General features: G+C 42.5%; 1 protein-coding gene across 1 annotated transcript in view; it reads left to right on the forward strand.

The window, feature by feature from the left end:
- The window catches only part of LOC120450993 (headcase protein), an 84,118-nt gene extending 68,890 nt beyond the window's left edge, over nt 1-15,228 (forward strand). The window contains exons 3-6 of the mRNA XM_039634298.2: nt 7,023-7,211; nt 8,756-8,844; nt 8,931-9,030; nt 9,217-15,228. Coding sequence (XP_039490232.1) covers nt 7,023-7,211; nt 8,756-8,844; nt 8,931-9,030; nt 9,217-9,390 — 552 coding nt within the window. The 3' untranslated portion in view covers nt 9,391-15,228. The remainder of the gene's footprint in view (nt 1-7,022; nt 7,212-8,755; nt 8,845-8,930; nt 9,031-9,216) is intronic.
- Nucleotides 15,229-18,065: the final 2,837 nt, after the last annotated feature.

Below are 18,065 nucleotides of genomic sequence, written 5' to 3' on the forward strand. Positions count from 1 at the left end.
ATTTCGGTGGCACATATAGAGGGAGCATTGTCTCGGCATTCGTTCTTTTGTGGCACGATTAGCGCTTCTGATGAGCAGCCGAAAAGTTGATATCATCGCCATATCAGCACATGAGCTGAAAGCACAGAGATGGGATGTCCTTGATTGAATTGGGAACTGGGAACTTCATGGTTGTATTAATAAAGATACCAGGCATGTGTATTAATGTATATTAATTGCAGCTACTCTTTTTTTCGGTTACTCACCTTTGAACTGCGTAACAAACAGTTTGCGTTGCAAACTAAGCCCAGATTGATTAGGTCTTGTAGGAGAAGCTTACACAAAAACATTTTTGGAACTTAAGTCCTGCGTTCGCCTTGGAGAAAGTCCTCCAGATCCTGCGAGTGCCAAATAAGCCCTCATTGAGGTGCAGCCACAAGGACCCTCGTCATTTATTGGCCTTTAAAGCGGCGTCGAGTGCACTGGCTTCTTCTAGCCCTCTCTCCGTCTCTGTCTGTCTGTCAGTCCGATTGTTTGCCCGTCTCTTTCTCACGCCCGCTGTCTGTCTCTTTCACTTTTGGTTTGTGTGTTGTGTGTGTGTGTTATTTTCTGGCTAAAGGACGAAAAGGAATGGGTCTGCGGTGTCGGGGATTGGAGGTTTTTAATGTCGTGTTTATTTTGACATTTTCATTATGTGCGTATCTTGTTTGTGGCAGAGTGACTGTGTGTGTGTGTGTGTGTGTGTATATTCGTTCATTGTCTGCGTCTGGCTGCGTTTTTTATGGTTGCCACCCCGACCACCAACAGCCAACACAGCAAACTTCTTCTTGGCCTTCACTTGAGCTTTTGTTTGGTGTCAAAACCCCCTTTTTAATTATATTATTTGAACCTTTAACCTGGAAATGTTAAAGTTTTCCCGGCAGAGTTGAGTGCATTTGCTTTTTCGTTTGCCTGAGACTTGCATTTGAAATGAAATTCTTAAAACTATATTGAGTGTCCTTTTTGGCCAAGAAAGGAACAAGTTTTCCGTCGCTTTTGTTTTAATCAAACTTTGGCCGCCTCCTCTTCTTGTTTATTTTTTCGTTGCCAGCTTATAACTTTTCCCTGAGGTTAGAATTTCCACGCTTTTCCTCTTTTGTATTGTAATTAAAATGCAGACGGCTGTCTTTGCTCCTTTTCCTTTTTATTCCTCTAGTTACTATTTTTGCATTTTTTCTAGCCAGCATGGCTGTGTGGCAATTATAAAGATATGCTTCAAATGAGTTCCATTCCGAGCCATTTCTCAGTGCGGCGATAAAAATTACAGCAAATGAAAGAGGAAAAACGCTGGAAAAAACGTAGAAAAACGCCCGGAAAAAGGCAAATTTAATTAGGTTCAACTGCGCTCTTCTCTTTCACCCCTTCCCCTTCAGCGATCAATTGGTGGGCAAATGCAACCGTCTCAGTTTGTTGACTCCCACTTGTGCCCGCTCTTATCTGTTTCCCCATTTTTCCCTCATTTCCCCCGATTTCCCGACACTATTTGCACTTCCAAATGGAGGCCCGACTATTTCTATTTCTGTTGTTGACAGCACTTATCGCCTGGAGCTGGAAAAAGTGTACTTCGGTTGAGGTTCATTGATCCATGGGTGTGATAAGAACCCAGTGGGTGCTTAACCCTATAACAACTACAGGGTATGCAAAGGAACGTGCAAAAAACTTAAAAAAATACCTGGTTCTGGATAAAGAAGCCTTGCTTACATTTAAGCACCATTGTGTATAAACCTCTTCTTTTTCAATCATAAACAAGCTTAAATAAAGCAAGGCATAACGCATACGCACCGTTGCCAAGTTGATAAGCAGCTAACAAGCGAAGTACAGCAAATAGAGGGGTCTTTGCAATTATATAAATGAAAGAGTGAGTTGCATCACCCACCTCACAAGTCGCAACGATACATATGTTTGTTTGCCGTAAAGCATCGGGGGGATTAAGTTAAGTGGAAGAAATTACACCAGAGAGGATACACTTACTCTTTCTCCGGACTTCGTGGACTTCTTTGGCTTTCCGCCGGAGGAGAAATTGCTTTCAGTTCGTTTAGTTTTGGCTGCTAATGTCGTGGGGATTAAGTTCGAATCAAAGCAATGTACTGTGACTTCGTAAAATGCAGCAGCAGAGAACGGAATGAAAAAAATCGAAAAAAAATAAGAAAAAACCCCGAAAAGGAGTGCCTTAAAAAATAATTAAACAATTAAGTTGGACAAGGGCACCATCATAACACTATTAACAGCCACCGAATGCATTTAAATTGCCTGCTTAGCGGGGAAAATGCGGGGGCGTGGAGTACTTGGATCCAATAACCATCAATGTCTGGCGAATGTCTGGGAGATGCCTTTGAAATTTGCTTTTCATATAAAAATAATTGTTATGCCCGAGAATAAAGTTTAAAGTGGAGGAGAACCCAACCAGCCAGCAAAAAAAAATGAAAGCAGGGAAAGGGAAAGCAGCCTCGCGGCGGGATGCAGTTCAATAAACTGCGAGAAAAGGCAAAAGCATGCTTCAAGGCGCCAGCTTTTGCTTGGGCAAAAAAAAAAAATGTGAAATTGGAAATTGCATTTGTTTTGGCCCTTGCCTTTTGCCCCATACATAAACCGCTCTTAGCCAATCGAAGAAAGCCATTATGCCATAGCACATTGAACGCACGATAAATAAGCACAGACCCAAAGTCCAGTCTATGGCAACAAAACCAAAAACCGTGCGCAGCAAGGACCGAATACGATTTATTTGCAAATTGATATTTAAAGGTCAGAAGCATACTAAAGGATACTAAACCGGCCAAGAGCAGCTTAGGGCCATCCCAAGCACTTGGCTAATGGCAAATGCAAAAGATGCAAGAATCCGTATATCTTGAGGGCAGAGAAATTAAAATTTGTTTTCGAGTGCTTTCAGTGAAAGGAATATTATCCTTATGATGGCAGGACATCAAAAACTTGGCACACGACATGGCCAGGAGTTTGGAGGGGGCGGCAAAAGTTTCTTGAACTCGCCAAAGCGAACGCAGCTTATCAAAAAAACATTTCGACTGCGCCGCCTAATGAAGTTATAACCCAGACAAACCCTGACTAGATATGCAAAGCTCAAACTCCTACTCGCTATTCGTTTTTCATTTTTCGTTTTTGCGTTTCTGTGTACTTTTATTTTGCAATTGTGTCGCGCATTTGAATTAAGTGCAAATGACATGAGATTTTCAGGGGAAAACAATGCGAATAGCAGCTGCCTCTTAGGAGCTGCAACCCCTCGACAAGCTTTTAAGCCACTTCACAGTTGTATACTACAACAACAGAGTGAGTGGAGTGCATTTCCCTTCCCCCCGACTTTCTTTGCTTTTCCCTTTGACTTGGCGCACTCCTTTTGCTTGTTTTCCCTTCGTTTCGCTGCAGTTTTCATTGTCTGGCTTCGTACTTTTTGAATTTATTGAAATGTTTGTTTGTCTGCCATGCTTGGTTGTACAGGAAGAAAAGCTGCATCTATTCTTCTATTAAACATTAACAAAAAGTTGCGAATTTCCTTTATTGCATTCCGATTTTCAAGTCAAGTTGCATTTAATACCCATATTAATATTCTTTGGCAATTGCATTGCTTATTTCTCACTGTGTAGTTGTTGCCTGGCTGCATTGTTGATGGTGGTTTCTACGTTTTCCCCGAGTTCTGCACAGCTGCGCCTGGCGGTATGCTACGTTGTTCGCTGTTGCATTTGTTGTCGCAAAATATTATTACTCCATTTCATTTATAAAAGTGGCACTGCCCCATCCCCGTAATTCCGTAATTCCGCAACTGCAATTCCATTTCATTGTCAGTGTCTTGTGTATTGTGCCCTGTGCCTTGTATCTTGTCTGTTTGTCTCTTTGCCTTGTTCGTTTGAGGGGGGGGAAAGTAGTAGTTGGTGGCATTGTTGCTGGCTTGTCATTGGCTTTAACTCCTAATCCACAGGTCACATCTGGGCCATTGATCAAAGTGTCTTTCTGGGTAGACAGCCAACTTATTCCGCTGCTTAAATTAAGCACCTAACACCACGCCCACCTCGGCAAACAAGCAAACAGCCCACGAGGACCCGCGACTGCTGTCAGTTTTGCCAATGACAATTTTCAAATTTATTCTGCCATTTCTTTTGTCTCTGTGGCAAAAAACGCCTACGGGTTCGGTTCTTCACGGGGATAACCATTTAGAGCGCAGACAATTTTTCAATTTCCCCACTCACACACACGCGATTGACAATTGGAGAATGAACAGTTTTTCCGGGTTAATAAAATAGTTTTTCCACGCAGTTACGCCCACAACGTCGTCTAATGAGGAATTTTCCTGCTCTTTAAACGATTGGCGCAAAAAGGTAACTTCGGCGATGTGTGGGGCCTTTTGAGGCTCACATGTGTTTGCTCACTGTCTGCACAAACAGGCGGCGAAACACTTTTATTAACTTTAGCATAAAGCTTAAAGGAGCCAAAAAATAATCGAGATAAACAAACCAAACAGGAGGATGAAGTATTTATGGCTGGCATTTTTAATGGATTAAGAGCAGTAGTTGCTCCACCAACTTCCGTCGGCGCACTTAAGCCTTAGGCCCAGAAATGCCATTTAATTTAATGTGTTTATGAAAAGCCCAGCACTTTGAACTCAACTAAGGAGAATCGAACTCGAACTCGAATTCAATTGAATTGTAGTAGTTTCTTGGGCCATTGTCTCTGTCTTTGGTTTTTGGGGTGTGGCGGAAAAACCTTTTTGATTTGTGGCCTTAGTGAGTTTGGGTGTTGGTATTTATGGTCGCTTGTCGGGAGGAAGTGCTGCCTGATTTATGCGTCCAAAGGAAGTGACAACTCAATGGCTTCATTAGTGTCCTTCGACGAGCTCTGAACGAAAACCCAAAAAAGGAGCTCAAACCGAAGAAAGTGACGTGAGTTTATTGCACTTCGACTTTTGACTTCTGGCGAGCGCCATGAAAAGTTGTTGCGCTCTCGCAATAATCTCAAATTCAGCAATAATAATTTCATGCTTATAATTTGCTGAAGTTTCCCGATGCGGTTTTGCCAAAAACTTTGCACACGCGATTCTCATAAATTATGAAGAGCGGCAAAGGTCCTCAATCCTTTGGCCCCGTCTGAGTTCATTCCCGGTTTTTGGCCAAAGAACTCAACTCAACTCAACTGAACTGAAGGCAGTTGAAATTAGCAAATCGTCACGTAGCCAACATGGAGCTGCGGAATGTTTATGGCTCTCAGAAAGCAGAGAAAAAGTCAAGGGATATAACTTTAGATAAAATAATGTGGGTTACTAAGTTCTAAACATGTTGAAATAAATTATGATTATGAAAGCTGTATTTATTTATATTATCTCGAATAAAATTACAAAGAGTTTATGAGACTTACAACAATTTCTCCCTGTGCAGGGAAAAGCTGAGCAAAAACCGAAGATGGAATGTGCGCTACATGTGCGTCTGCATCCTTTTTATTTCATTTTTTGGCCGTGTTAAGAGCAATAGCGAGGCAAAAGATTATTGCTGCAGTTGGCTGTGCTATCTGGGTTATTGTTATTGTCCGTAATCCCAGACGAGCATCACCCAACACCCAACACACTCACTCACAGATACACAGATACACGCACATTCTCCTTGAGCAATCAACTTAATTGCTTTAGCAACTCACCCCGACAATTTCCGCCGCCATTCTTTTGTTTAATGAGTGAAAATTGTGCCTCGTATCGTTTACGAATATCTCCCGATTTTCTTTCCCCCTTGCTCGGCATGCAAACACTCATTAATCGAAGCCGTTGTTGTGAAACAATGTTGGGAGTTGATTTTATTGTTTCCAAGATTTATGAGCTCTGCTGGTTCTGGCCCCCAAGAAGTTGGCAAACAAACATTGCATTGTCGGGCCCGTGCAAATATTAATTTGTTGATTATTTAGCCTGAGAGGCGGCACCGTGAAAAGAGTGTCATCTCGAAATGGAAGAGGGCACGGAACAACACAAGTTCTCAGCAAATATTGGCAAAGATTCCAAAGGGGCTTAAGCGACTTGCCCTCTTAGCTCTCTGCGCCTTATTAAAAGTGCATTAAACCTGTCCCAGAAACTGAACAGAACAGAAACTTAAACAGCAATAGATATAGATATAGAAATAGAAACAGAAACATTCCTCAGCTGCAATTGATTGGTTCTACGTGTCCTTTGGCTTAATTCCGATACATTCCAATGTCATGCCACTGAATTATTCAACCTGGTCTGGTCGCCAAACCCCTCTCTCTTCCAGTCTGAGTGCTGTTAGTTCGTCTGGTCAGGTGCCGGACCATCGTCAATTACCCAAACAGAGTCACAAATATTCCCTCATCATTGGGTTAGTTGGCTTTGATTGGCGGTGGAGGTGGTGGTGGCTATGGTGGCTGCAACTATTCCCACCTTGGCCATATTTCGTGGATCCTTTCAACACCTTTTGCCTTTTTGACGGCTTTATTACCAGCCGGTGGAAAATGAAGCGCGGCGGTGTGTGTGTGTGTGGGCTCCTCTGCCGGCTCGCCATATTGATTATCGATTTGGGAATTGGCCTGGACTGTTTGTTTGCCTGACTTAACTTACACTCCTGGCCAAGCCACACACCTGGCTAGCTAGCTGTATGTATGTGTGTGTTCATTCAATTTGGGCAACGTGTTAGCCACTTTGGCTTAGACAACACGGTGCTCTGTTTTTGCCCGGCACGTTTGGATTTTATGGTTCATTTGTTGGCGCTTAGACGCTGGCTGGTTGCTTCGTTTAGTCCCTCGGCGGACATATATTGGGAATGCTCATTGGACACCACCTTCAAGTTGACAGCGGCCACCGTGCTGGCGGGGTAAACGAACCTTGTTTCTAAACTCAACAATTTTGGCAGCTGCGCGGCGCATTCAAATTGGGAAACGAAAGCGCTGCTACAAACAGCTTTTAAGTTTAGGAGTGTTTTATCAATTCTAACCTTTTAAGTTTAAGAGTGTTTCATCAATTCAAACCTACTAATACCTTTCATTCTTTTTCAATATTGTTGCAGATTGAGGACGAGGGCAACCACGGCAACGATGAGACGCGTCTCTTCATCCTCTCCTCGCTGGCCCAATCCCAGATGAGCCGGGTGGCCTGCATTTTGTGCGAGGAGCCGCTGCTCGTATTCGATCGCTATCCACTGGTCGATGGCTCCTTCTTCCTGAGTCCCAAGCAGCATTCCAGCGGCTGCATCGAGGTGAGTAACGCTCCACCAAGTACACTCTGCATTGCTGTCCCCCAAACGCGGATAAAAAGAACGCTTTACTTTGTCTTGACTTGTGGAGTGGAGCATGATAAATGCATGGAGATTTCTCTGCACTTTGAACATGTTCTAGCTGTATTTTTTACTGTGTAGCCATCATTTATAAAACGTCAAATGTGGCATGGCAACCTTTTGGCTGCACTGTGCACACCCACACCCACACCCACAACCACGCAGCTTTCACTCGCCCACGTGCCCCCGAGAACTTTCAGCTGCAATTAGCGGGCGAACTACTCCATCGCCCGCCACTCCCATTTGCTCATTTTTCTGGCGACTATGGCGACCTGGCTCTGGGGACTGCAGACAGACCCCGCAATTTATGACCCATTTAAGTCAGCGTAATTACGCCAGCGCCCTAAGAAGAGCCCGGCAAAAACTACAGTATGCAGTATGCAGTATGTAGTATGCAGTTTGCCGTTTGCATTTTGCACATTTTGCATTTCATATGGAGGGACTGCACGCACGACCTACGCCTTTATACTGTGCCTGCTTTCCCTGGTTTTCCTGGTTTGCCTGGTTTTCTACTAGCTGCCTGCCTGCCTGTCAGTCTCGCCCCTTTTTCCCCCCCCAAACTTCTGGGGGCTTTAAATTAAGCCTGGATTTATAATTCATTGCCAGCTGCTGCTGCGGCTGCTGCTGCTGCTGCTGCTGCTGCAATCGGAATTGGCTCCTTTGTATATGCCTCTTTTCCCTTGACTTTGACTCGGTCTTCTGTTCGTGGGCGGCAGCAGCAATCTCCTGGGCAAGTTTATGCATTTTGCATTTTATTTGAAATTATTATGTCGCGTCGCAGTGGCAGCTCCACTTCCACCTCCTCATCCTCTTCCTCTTCGAGTCCTTGGCCCTTTGCAATGGCAGCCATGCAAGAATGCGCTCAATTCTACGGCCAAACCCCTCGCTTCCTCGCCCTTTGACAAAAGTGGAAAGTTGATACCCTAACAAAGATAGCTGTTTGCCAACTGGCGGTCTATTTGACTCGCCAAGCCTTTGAAGGCCATTTAAGTAGCAAAAAAAAAAAACATTTAATTTTATTGTAAGTTTCTGCGTAAAAACGAATCTCTGGCAGTCTGTTTGCCTACAGACATTTCAGAGGATTACTCATTACTTCCTTTATGTATTCTATACGTTACAAATGCTAGTTGTAAAAATTGCATTTTTAACAACGTTTATTTTCTACATTTCACTATCAAAACAAGCGCCATTAGGTATTCAAAGTCTTTCTGCAAACACAAGCGTACCTCCCAAATTTCGGCATAGTGTATTCAGGGGCTTAGAAGTCGCCGTTGCAATTCATTCGTTTTCCTGCCATAATTTTTCATTGTTGGTGTGTCTGCTCGGTGGCCCCTGGGCTCCTGCTTGAATTATGCGGCTGGATCCTGCCCCCTTTTTTTGTGTCCTTTTGTCTGCACCCTTTTCACCGCTTCCGCTTGCTCACTCCAATCCTTGAATCCAATCCTCATTCCTCTTTCCTTTTCCAGGTTAAATACGAGGGACGCACTCTCTACTTGACCTGTGTGTGCATGAGCTGCCTGGACGGAACCTCCAGCAGCCGCGTCATCAACTGCAGGTGAGCATCTCGAAGGGGGAACTTGTGGTGGAAAGTCATAAATTAATGATAATGATTTGGTGCCTTTTTTTATGCCTCGTTTGCAGATTCTGCAAGGAGCCGTGGGATGGGTCCAGCTTGGTTTTGGGCACCATGTACGCCTACGACATTTTTGCGGCCATGCCCTGTTGCGCCGAGCGGTTCAAGGTGAGTTTATGGGCCAATAATGTTTATATTAGGTCAATCAAGAAGCTTTAAGACAGCCTTTAAGGAAATATAAAACCTTTTATGGGCAGCACTTCGATTGAATCAACTTTATTTAGACATGATTGATATGTGCATGGCAATCGTTATAATTTCCCCCATTTTCGTCTCCCCCTCCTCCCATTGCAGTGCAATAACTGCTTCAAGATGCTGATGCATCCGCAGCAGCGTCTGAGCTTCTACAGTGACTACTCGCACGGAGTGACCTGTCCGTACTGCAACACGCAGGACACGCACTTCGTGAAGCCGCTGAGCTTCTGCTACGCCAAGAGCCCGGCGACGCGGCTGCCGACGCTCGCATAACATGAGGCCCCGTTGGAGTCGCCCGTGGGAACAGGTGCCACCGCCACTCAGGTGCCAAACGCCCAGGGCGCTCCAACGGCCTCCGGCTGCAGCAGCAACACCATCGCCATCGCCAGCAAGCAGCCACCAAAGCAGCCGCTCTACAATGCCGCCATCGATTATTCGGCACCGCTGCAGCAGCAAATTAATCCGGACTTGATTGGAGCCCATCCGCATGCCCAGCAGCATCAGCAGCAGGTGCGGCAGCAGCAACAGCAGCAGCAGCAACCACAGCAGCAGCAGCAACAACAACAGCAGCAGCAACAAACTCAACAGCAACAGTCACAACAGCAGCAGCAGCAACATCAGCCTGCGGTCAGCTCATTTCAGAGAGCCAACTTCACTCAGCAGTCGCATAAAAGCATGAACATGATGGCCATGACAGATGTGATGAGCAAGTACCAGCAGCAACAGCAGCAGCAGCAGCAACAGCGCCAGCAGCAACACAACCTGCAGCCACAGCAGCAACATGCAACACAGAAAGGACTCGAGGGCCTTCTATTGACCAATACCAACACAAGCAACAACAATAGCAGCAGCAGCAGCAGCAGTATTAGTAACTTAATCATTAGCCATAATTCAGCCAGCAATACAGGCAACAAAATGCAGCCCACTTGGGGCCAAAGTGATGCCATCTCGGCATTGTGGGGCTGCTCCAGCAGCAGCAGTGGCTGCTCCTCGGGCAGTGGATCGCAGCCCTCGTTGAGTCCGACGGCCAGCAGCATTGGCAACGATGGCTCCAAGATGATGTTGTGGGCGGCCCAAAGCTCGCCACAAAATGCTGTAACACTCAGGGATTCAGGATTCAAGGAGTTGCAGCGTCAGCAGCAGCAGCAACAACAGCAGCAGCAGCAGGTGCCACAGCAACTGCCACATGCAGCCTCGCCCACAGCTTCGCTGACCAGTTCCAGTTCCTCCTCGAACGGATGGAGCGCCTCGCATTATGGCAAGCCCAACATCTGGGAGCTGCCAGGATCCGCTGGCCAAAGGACGCCGGCCAGCAGCCACGACATCTTCACCGATCTCCTGTGCAACCTGAGCATCAGTCAGGACAACAGCAGCCAGCAGGCCAAGGCCGATGCCTCTGACGTCAGCTCGAATTCCTCCTCGTCGGCCGGGGAGCTCCTGGAGGCAGCCAATATCTGGCGGTTTCCGGAGTACGCCAGTCAGCAGCTCTACAACGAGGAGCCCACTGGCGGCGCAGCTGCCTGCATGCAGCTCTTCAACGACTATCTCAACATGAACTAAAACGAAGGATTAGGAGCCACAACAGCCTGCAGCATTTGTTACTCTAGCTAAATTGAAAAACAAAAGTTGAGGAAAAAGGAGTAAGCAGGAAGAGGAGAGGCTATATATAGGAGCCACTCCTGGAGCGAATGTTTTAGTTTTTAAAATCATTTGATTTTTTATACATCTAAACACACACCACATCTAAAACCGAGAGAAAACAAAGCAAACTAAAAACAATTTTCTTGTTATTTTTGTTGAGTTTTTTAGTTCTTTGTTTACACACCTACCTAAACGAAAACAAGCAATTTTTAGTTTTATTTTATAAAGCAAATTTTTTATACATTTTACCAAAAAAAAAAACAAACCGAAACGTAAAACAAAAAAAAAAAGGGAAAACGAGTAAACGAGATGAAGGGACAAAAAAAGAAACATTTACATCACGATTGAGGGAAAAGTTTTATTTAGCAAAAATTGAAGGCAGGGCATTAAATTGTTTAAACAAATCATGATAATTGCTGTGCTGCTCAATAACACAAAAAATTATAAACATAAAAGGGAGAAGGAGAAGGAGTAGAGTAGGAGAGTATAACAGAAAGTGAGAAGGGGAGAACATGAAACATTTGCTACAATTTATGAAACGTAAAATTACAAAAAACCTAAATTTAAAAACAACATAATCGATAAGTTGCACATCTTTACCTAAGCGATTGGTAATTATTCCTAGTTTTAGTAAGCGAAAGGAGAACCTCTAGAACCGATTAAGTTTTTCGCTCCAGTTCCGAAGAGTTCAGTTAGGTCCTCAGAGTTATTCAGCCCCCCAGTAAACCACCCATTCACCCAACCACCCACTCACACACACCCATAGCAACCAGGCGGCACATGCAACAAGGTCATCACTACCAACACCAATACCACCACCCCCCAGCACGAGCAACACCTTTCAGGAGTATTTCAAGCAGGCGACCCACACCCACGCCCCCAAACTCTTAGTTAAGTCCTCGATGAAATGAAAATATAATGAAAATACTTTCGGCGCAGCGTGATCATTAATTATTAAGTCTAAGTGTTAGGTTATAGCGATCTTCTTGTATATGTGTAGGGTTCTTCTCTTTGTCTAAAATAGCAGAGCAGCCGTATGTGATGGATCTCTAAAGGTTGAGTGCGAGCAAACCACATGCAGGCACTCACTATCGATAGGTTTAGTAGGTTGTAAGGTCGATTTTTTCTAAATTTTAAATATGGTATGCAAGCAAACATCCAACAATTTATAGAGCGGTTCAATGTTTCCTGTTTTGTGTTTATTCCGTGCTTAGAAAAGTCACCAAAACCCTGGGGTAAAAGTCCTTTCCAATCCCACAGTCCTCTCACCCTCAACCTCTCACTCGAAATTGTGAGTATTTAATCGAATTAAAATAAAAATTTCCCTTTTGTGAAACTGCTTAGGCAGACTAAACCTAAAAACCTTTTCTAAACCTTTCCCGTCTGTGAAATTTTTGATGAAATTGAAAATTAAAAACCAATTGATATGTCCCCATCTGTGAAAAATGTATGCAAGGCAATTCAAATCTTCAGTTTCTCTTTAACCCCAATCAACTGTGAATGTTATTTAGGCAACCTAAATCTGAAATATTCTGTGAAAACTTGCATGTAATTGAAAGTAAAAACCTTTTGATATTCACCATCTGTGAAAGTTTTGATGAAATTGAAATTAAAACACCTTGATATTACCCCGGTCTGTGAGGAGAAGTTTAGGCAAGCTAAACCTTAAACAAGATCAGCAGAAACTGTGTTAGATTATCCAGCTTCGGTTCTCTTACTTTCCCCTTTTAAAATGTCGTGAAATTTTAATGAAATTAAAAGTAAAACCCCCTTGATATGTAGCCCCACTGTGAGTAAATGTTTAGGCAGCCTAAACTCAAAATCGATCAGCAGAAGCTGTGTTACCCCATCCCCTGAATCCCTCGAGTTCGCAACGAACCCTAAATTGTAGATCCTGTAAGTTTCGTCAAATCGTCTGTGAGCAGAGTGCCGAGTCCTTCCTAAACAGCATTCCATTTCGGAAAGATGTAGCTGCGCAGGCTCGGCACTTTTAAAGAACCTTCACTGTGAGCGTTCGAAAGGACAAAATTTTTATGAAAAATTCTAAACCCACACAAAATTGTGACTAGGCCTGGCCCAACAACGAAACTCGTGTGACACCCAGTTGAGAACAAACATTTTCAAAAAAATGTCTAAACCACGACCCCCAAACCAAAATTGCCTCCATTAAGACAGCCAAACTGTGACATCCCCCATTTGCTCAACCCCTGTGAACATTGAAAATGTATTTGTATCCCTGTGAGTTGTCCTTCGAAAGGATTGCGATTTTTGAGAAAAATTTAAAACCCCCAACCCGAAAGCACTTGTGAATGCTCGTAGACTAAGCAGTTATCTTTGGTTTCCCATTATTTCGTATATTTCTCAGCAGTGTGATATTTCTTTCTGTGTTTCCAATGTGGCATTGCTTGTAATTTTTTGAAAAAGAATTCAAAAACCTCCTCGAATATCTGTGAAATACCTTCAACACCCACCCACAACCCCCTTTTATCCCCATTTGGTGACTTTTGGTGAGGGAACTGCTTGAAATACAAAACCCTGGGTAACGGGAGTGGGATCTTAGGTTGCATGTGCTGCAGTTACTCCAGTAATCACAAATCGAACGCCTCCTTTTGGGCATTTAGCATTGCCGCCATTTTACATACCAAATAATACACGTTAATTAAACGACATTTTTTTCAGAACGCATGAAGGGACAAACTGAGTGATAGTAAATTTTTTTGTATACAAAACCCACGATAACGATAACGTCTTCGTTATTCCTACTTATATAGAGCTACCGTTAAGTTTATAAGTACATACCCTATACCCTATACCGTATAAACCCTACACCTAACTAACCTAAATTGATAGAAACTACACATTTTGGCATTTACTTGAGAGGATTATATATAAGTTTGGCACAGTTATATATAATTTTCGTCTAAATCTAAGGTTTTAATCTAGCATACATGTACGCGCAGGAGGATAGAGAGGAAGTGAACTTATTTATAGGCAAGCCCCAACACACACACACACACAAAAACATGACACACAGATATACAGCATATAGTTATATAGATATTTAATTGGAGTAACCCTAGAGCCCTACGCTAAACTACACTACACTACAAATTATATTGGTATAAGTTCTACGCAAGCAAAGCTGCCTTGCTCAAAAAGGCAGTGGCACCCGCACCACCAACTACTACGTAAGTCAGCCCGTGTTTTAGTTTGATTCAGTGTTTGTTTTAGTTAAATGTCGAGAGATGAAACCACAAACTTATGCCCACCTCAGCCACCAAGAAAGGATAGAATCGAACGATGGACCGCGTATATATATATAGAGAGAGAGAGAGAGCCCCAAAACAGTAATAGTCAGACTTCCGATCACAATTAACTCTAACTCTTAACTCTTAACCGCAACCACTAGACGGCGAATGAATAACACATACTTAGTAGAAGTCTTGAGTCTTTAAGTAATGAGGCGAAGGAAACAAGGAAGGCGATTGAGCGAGAGAGTAAAACACATTAAAATGTAATTTATATTACCTCCTTAGCAAAAATCAATAACAAATAACGAATAACATATAACAAATAACAAAAAAACAATGTTTTCCTAATGCATATAAACTATGAGAAATCAAGGCAAAGTAAAACAAAATATGTACGTTTAAATCAAGTAATCCATTCATAAACAATTAAAAGCAGTTTTTGTTTAGTTCATAATTTGTACTCAAAAAGAGAAAAAAAACAACCAGCACTATCACATTTTATGTTACACAAATGAAATATTTGCGCGCCTTTCCCATTTTTCCCAATTTTTTGTAATTTTTTCACAATGCTTAGTTACTGGAACATGCCAAAAACCGTGTAGAAGCAGCAGCAAAATGTTTAAACTTTAACCGAAATTCTTAAAAACCAATTTTTGATGGCTCCCTCCGAGCTTTCTCAGATCATCTGATGACGAAATGTACAAATTGGTGAAGTTTAGGCACTTTCAACCGCAGTCCTCCTCCTCCGATTTTCCAAGGTCAAGGCAATATAGCGCAGCAGATATTTCCGGAACAACACCCCCCCCTCCCCCACTTTGTAATCACCCCCCGCCCCCCATCCACCAAATTTATAGATTGATTTTTTTTAGCCACCCGAATGTAATTTTTGTTTAATTAAATATACACACCTAGCACACTTTTGTTTATGCCTAATTCGTAATGTGTAATATATGTATACTTTGTACCTTTTTATGTTATACACAAGTCCTTATCCCCCTCAAGGAATCAACCCCTCGCCCAGTGTTTAATCCCCCCTCCCCACACCCCTACGCTCCTACTCTCCTACACATTTTGGCAATTCAACTTGAATGTCTACTTTTAATGTAATTTAGTTGAATATTTTAGTTGATTTTTATTATTATTATTCGTACTCCGTATGGAAACTAAATAAATTTAATTGTATTTGAATAAACGAAACGAAAAAAAAGGAATAAAATTACATTACTTTCTGCTATTATTATTACTACGATTAATATTGAATTTTTGTTGAATTTTCAAATGATTAAATGAAATATTTTTAATAATTTCCATTTGGTTTTATTTCTCCCACCTTTCATTTGTTTTTGCTACCCATTATTTTCGGTTGTAACTGCATTGATGAATCCATTTATCCAATAATGGATATAACTAAGTGCCGGACGACAAAACTGCCGACTAGAAGAAGGAGCAGTAACCTTTACCGAAATGTATTGCTTAGCATCATCAACGACCTTGGTTCCCGATCCAGTTTCCTCCGATCCTCCGATCGCGACTTAGTTTAGCAGCTACCTCAGTTTAGTCACATCGATAGAGTCTTAATTGAACCACACAGTACATAGTTTACTTACTCGACGTAGGAACATGTTAATCGCAGCTTTTAAACAGATATATGTTAGCTTAGAACGGGAAGTATGCAACGTTTGATTTAGAGAGCGACCCCACTCCAGTTTCCCGTGTTTGGATTTATATACCCTACCTTTGCGTTGTTCTTTAGCTAACTTGCTTACTGAGTTACCTGCGTCCCCTGATGCACTAAATCAATGTCTTAGTTGAATTTTGAGTTGAAAGCGCAGAAAGCTGAGTTGAGATGAATGATGGTCAATGTTGTAGTCGAATTTTTGTTCACGTTTGTTCTCGTTAAGTTGAAGATTTCATGCCAAAGTACAAACCTTAAATCAATTCTTCGTAATTCCTAATACCTATCGTAATACCTCCTAACCCAAAGTCCCCTCCAGTTTCTTTGAAGTCATACCAATCTAAGTTCGCTTGAGGTCGTCTGCCGCCTCACATCCCAATTGGGCTGCACTTGTTTAGCATCTAAGTGTATTTAATAGTCGTATATATGGAAGTCATATACGATGGTCAAGAAGATACATATAGGCAGGAATACGGTCCCCGAGAAAACTTTAGTTGCATTTTTGGCATTTTGCACAGGTTTTGCTAGAAACGAATTTGGTTTACTTACTATAATTCGTGTCCGTATGTATTTGAATATTGTATTGGAATTATCCTTAGGGTTACGTAGCATTTAAGCAGCAGCGTGTGCGAGCAGTATAATGAACCGATGTGTGACGAACCGCTGGTTAAGTGGACCAACAGTCGGTTGATCAGATCTTTTGGGTAACCAGAGATCCACTATTACTAGGCGTGGGTCATCATGGCCCACCGAAAACTGGAGTGTTGAGCAAGCAATACGAGCGAAGGCCCCCAATGGCAGCCAATCTGCGGAAGAACTGCAAGAGCCCCAACTCGCCGCCTCTGGGCTTTTTGATTTAGCTAATAGATTATGTAGGAAACACAAACACCACAAACACCACACACACTACCCACTACACTATATCTTATATATTAAACATCTTATTTGAGGCGCACCCGTGCTGATGTGGAGTATGAATTGTCGAACAATCGTTGCCATTTATTTCGCTATAAGTCACCAGTCCAAGTCGTGTCTATGTGTTGTACTTAGGTTTTAGCAGTGCCCACGCGTTCGTTTTTAACTTATAATCCTCGATGTTGTGTTTTGTTCTCTGTAGGATCATGTATTACCTAGACTAGCACTAAAGCATAGCCTAAGCTTCATTAGCGTATAGCATATAGCATATGTATATGCATATTTATTGTGTATAGGGATATGGATAAGGATAATGATAAAGATAATGAAAATGATATAGAAGGCGAAACCGAAGGACTGATCCTGTGCGCGTGTGTGTCGATATTTGAAATGTGATCCAAGACTGACTGACTGAAACAAACTCCAAGCAAAGCAAGATGAATAACGATAAAGCATAAGTACTATATAGAACATCCAGGCAATTCAGGTATGCGAACTAATCAAGAATTCAAGGACTTCCAGCGAACACAGAGACTAACTACGAAGCAACAAAAGCAAACAGAACTTTCTACCTCATTGTTGAAACGTTTGTAGCCGAGTGTGTGGCTCTTTAGCACCCGACAATACCTCAGATGCAGAACCAAAAAAAAAATCGATTGAAGATTTGAAGATTGAAATGGGAAACGAACAGAGAAGAGTTAAAAAAAAGAGAGAAGGATTTAGAAGCAGAGATGAAGGACTTTCAGTGTAAATTTAATACGTATTACGGTGTAGTAACCATCATCTCCATCTCCATGTCATATACGACATATCTCATCGCCAGTCACGTCAGTCATCACACACACACACACACACACAGAGGCAAACGCCACACACACTCTCACACACACACACACACTGCCACAGTCTCAGGACCCCAGTCGTATCATCGCATTCCATTATCTTAGGGATATAGTCACGCGTAAGAAGACAACACCAAGTCAAATCAAACCATTCCAATCGAATCATTCGAAACGAATCATTTAGGCTAAGCGAAAGGACGAAGCAGGACAGCCACAAAATAGTTGATAAGCACTACAATTGGCATCATTAACAATCTTAACAATCATTTTGCAACACACTTTTGTTTGGATTTGCAACTTGCATTTCGATTTGGATTTGCATTTGGATTCACTTGATTTCCGATTGAAAAGAGCTCCCCGATATGTGATATTTAATTGGTAATTGGCAAAATTGAATTTGAAATCGATAGGGAAGATGAGATCGCGAAGGAAACTCAACATCTGTGAGCATTGGCTTAGCACTTAAGTTCGAAAGAGATTAAGGATTATATATACAGCTGCGAAAAAAAAAATAGCACCACTTGCCCAGTAAAACTTTGAATAAGTCTCCTACCTACAATTTTGGGTTTAAAAGGATCTGAAATACCTTTTTAGAAAGGTTAAACAATTCACTTTTTAGAAAAT

Source organism: Drosophila santomea, chromosome 3R (assembly GCF_016746245.2).
Source record: "Drosophila santomea strain STO CAGO 1482 chromosome 3R, Prin_Dsan_1.1, whole genome shotgun sequence".
NCBI classification, from domain to species: domain Eukaryota; kingdom Metazoa; phylum Arthropoda; class Insecta; order Diptera; family Drosophilidae; genus Drosophila; species Drosophila santomea.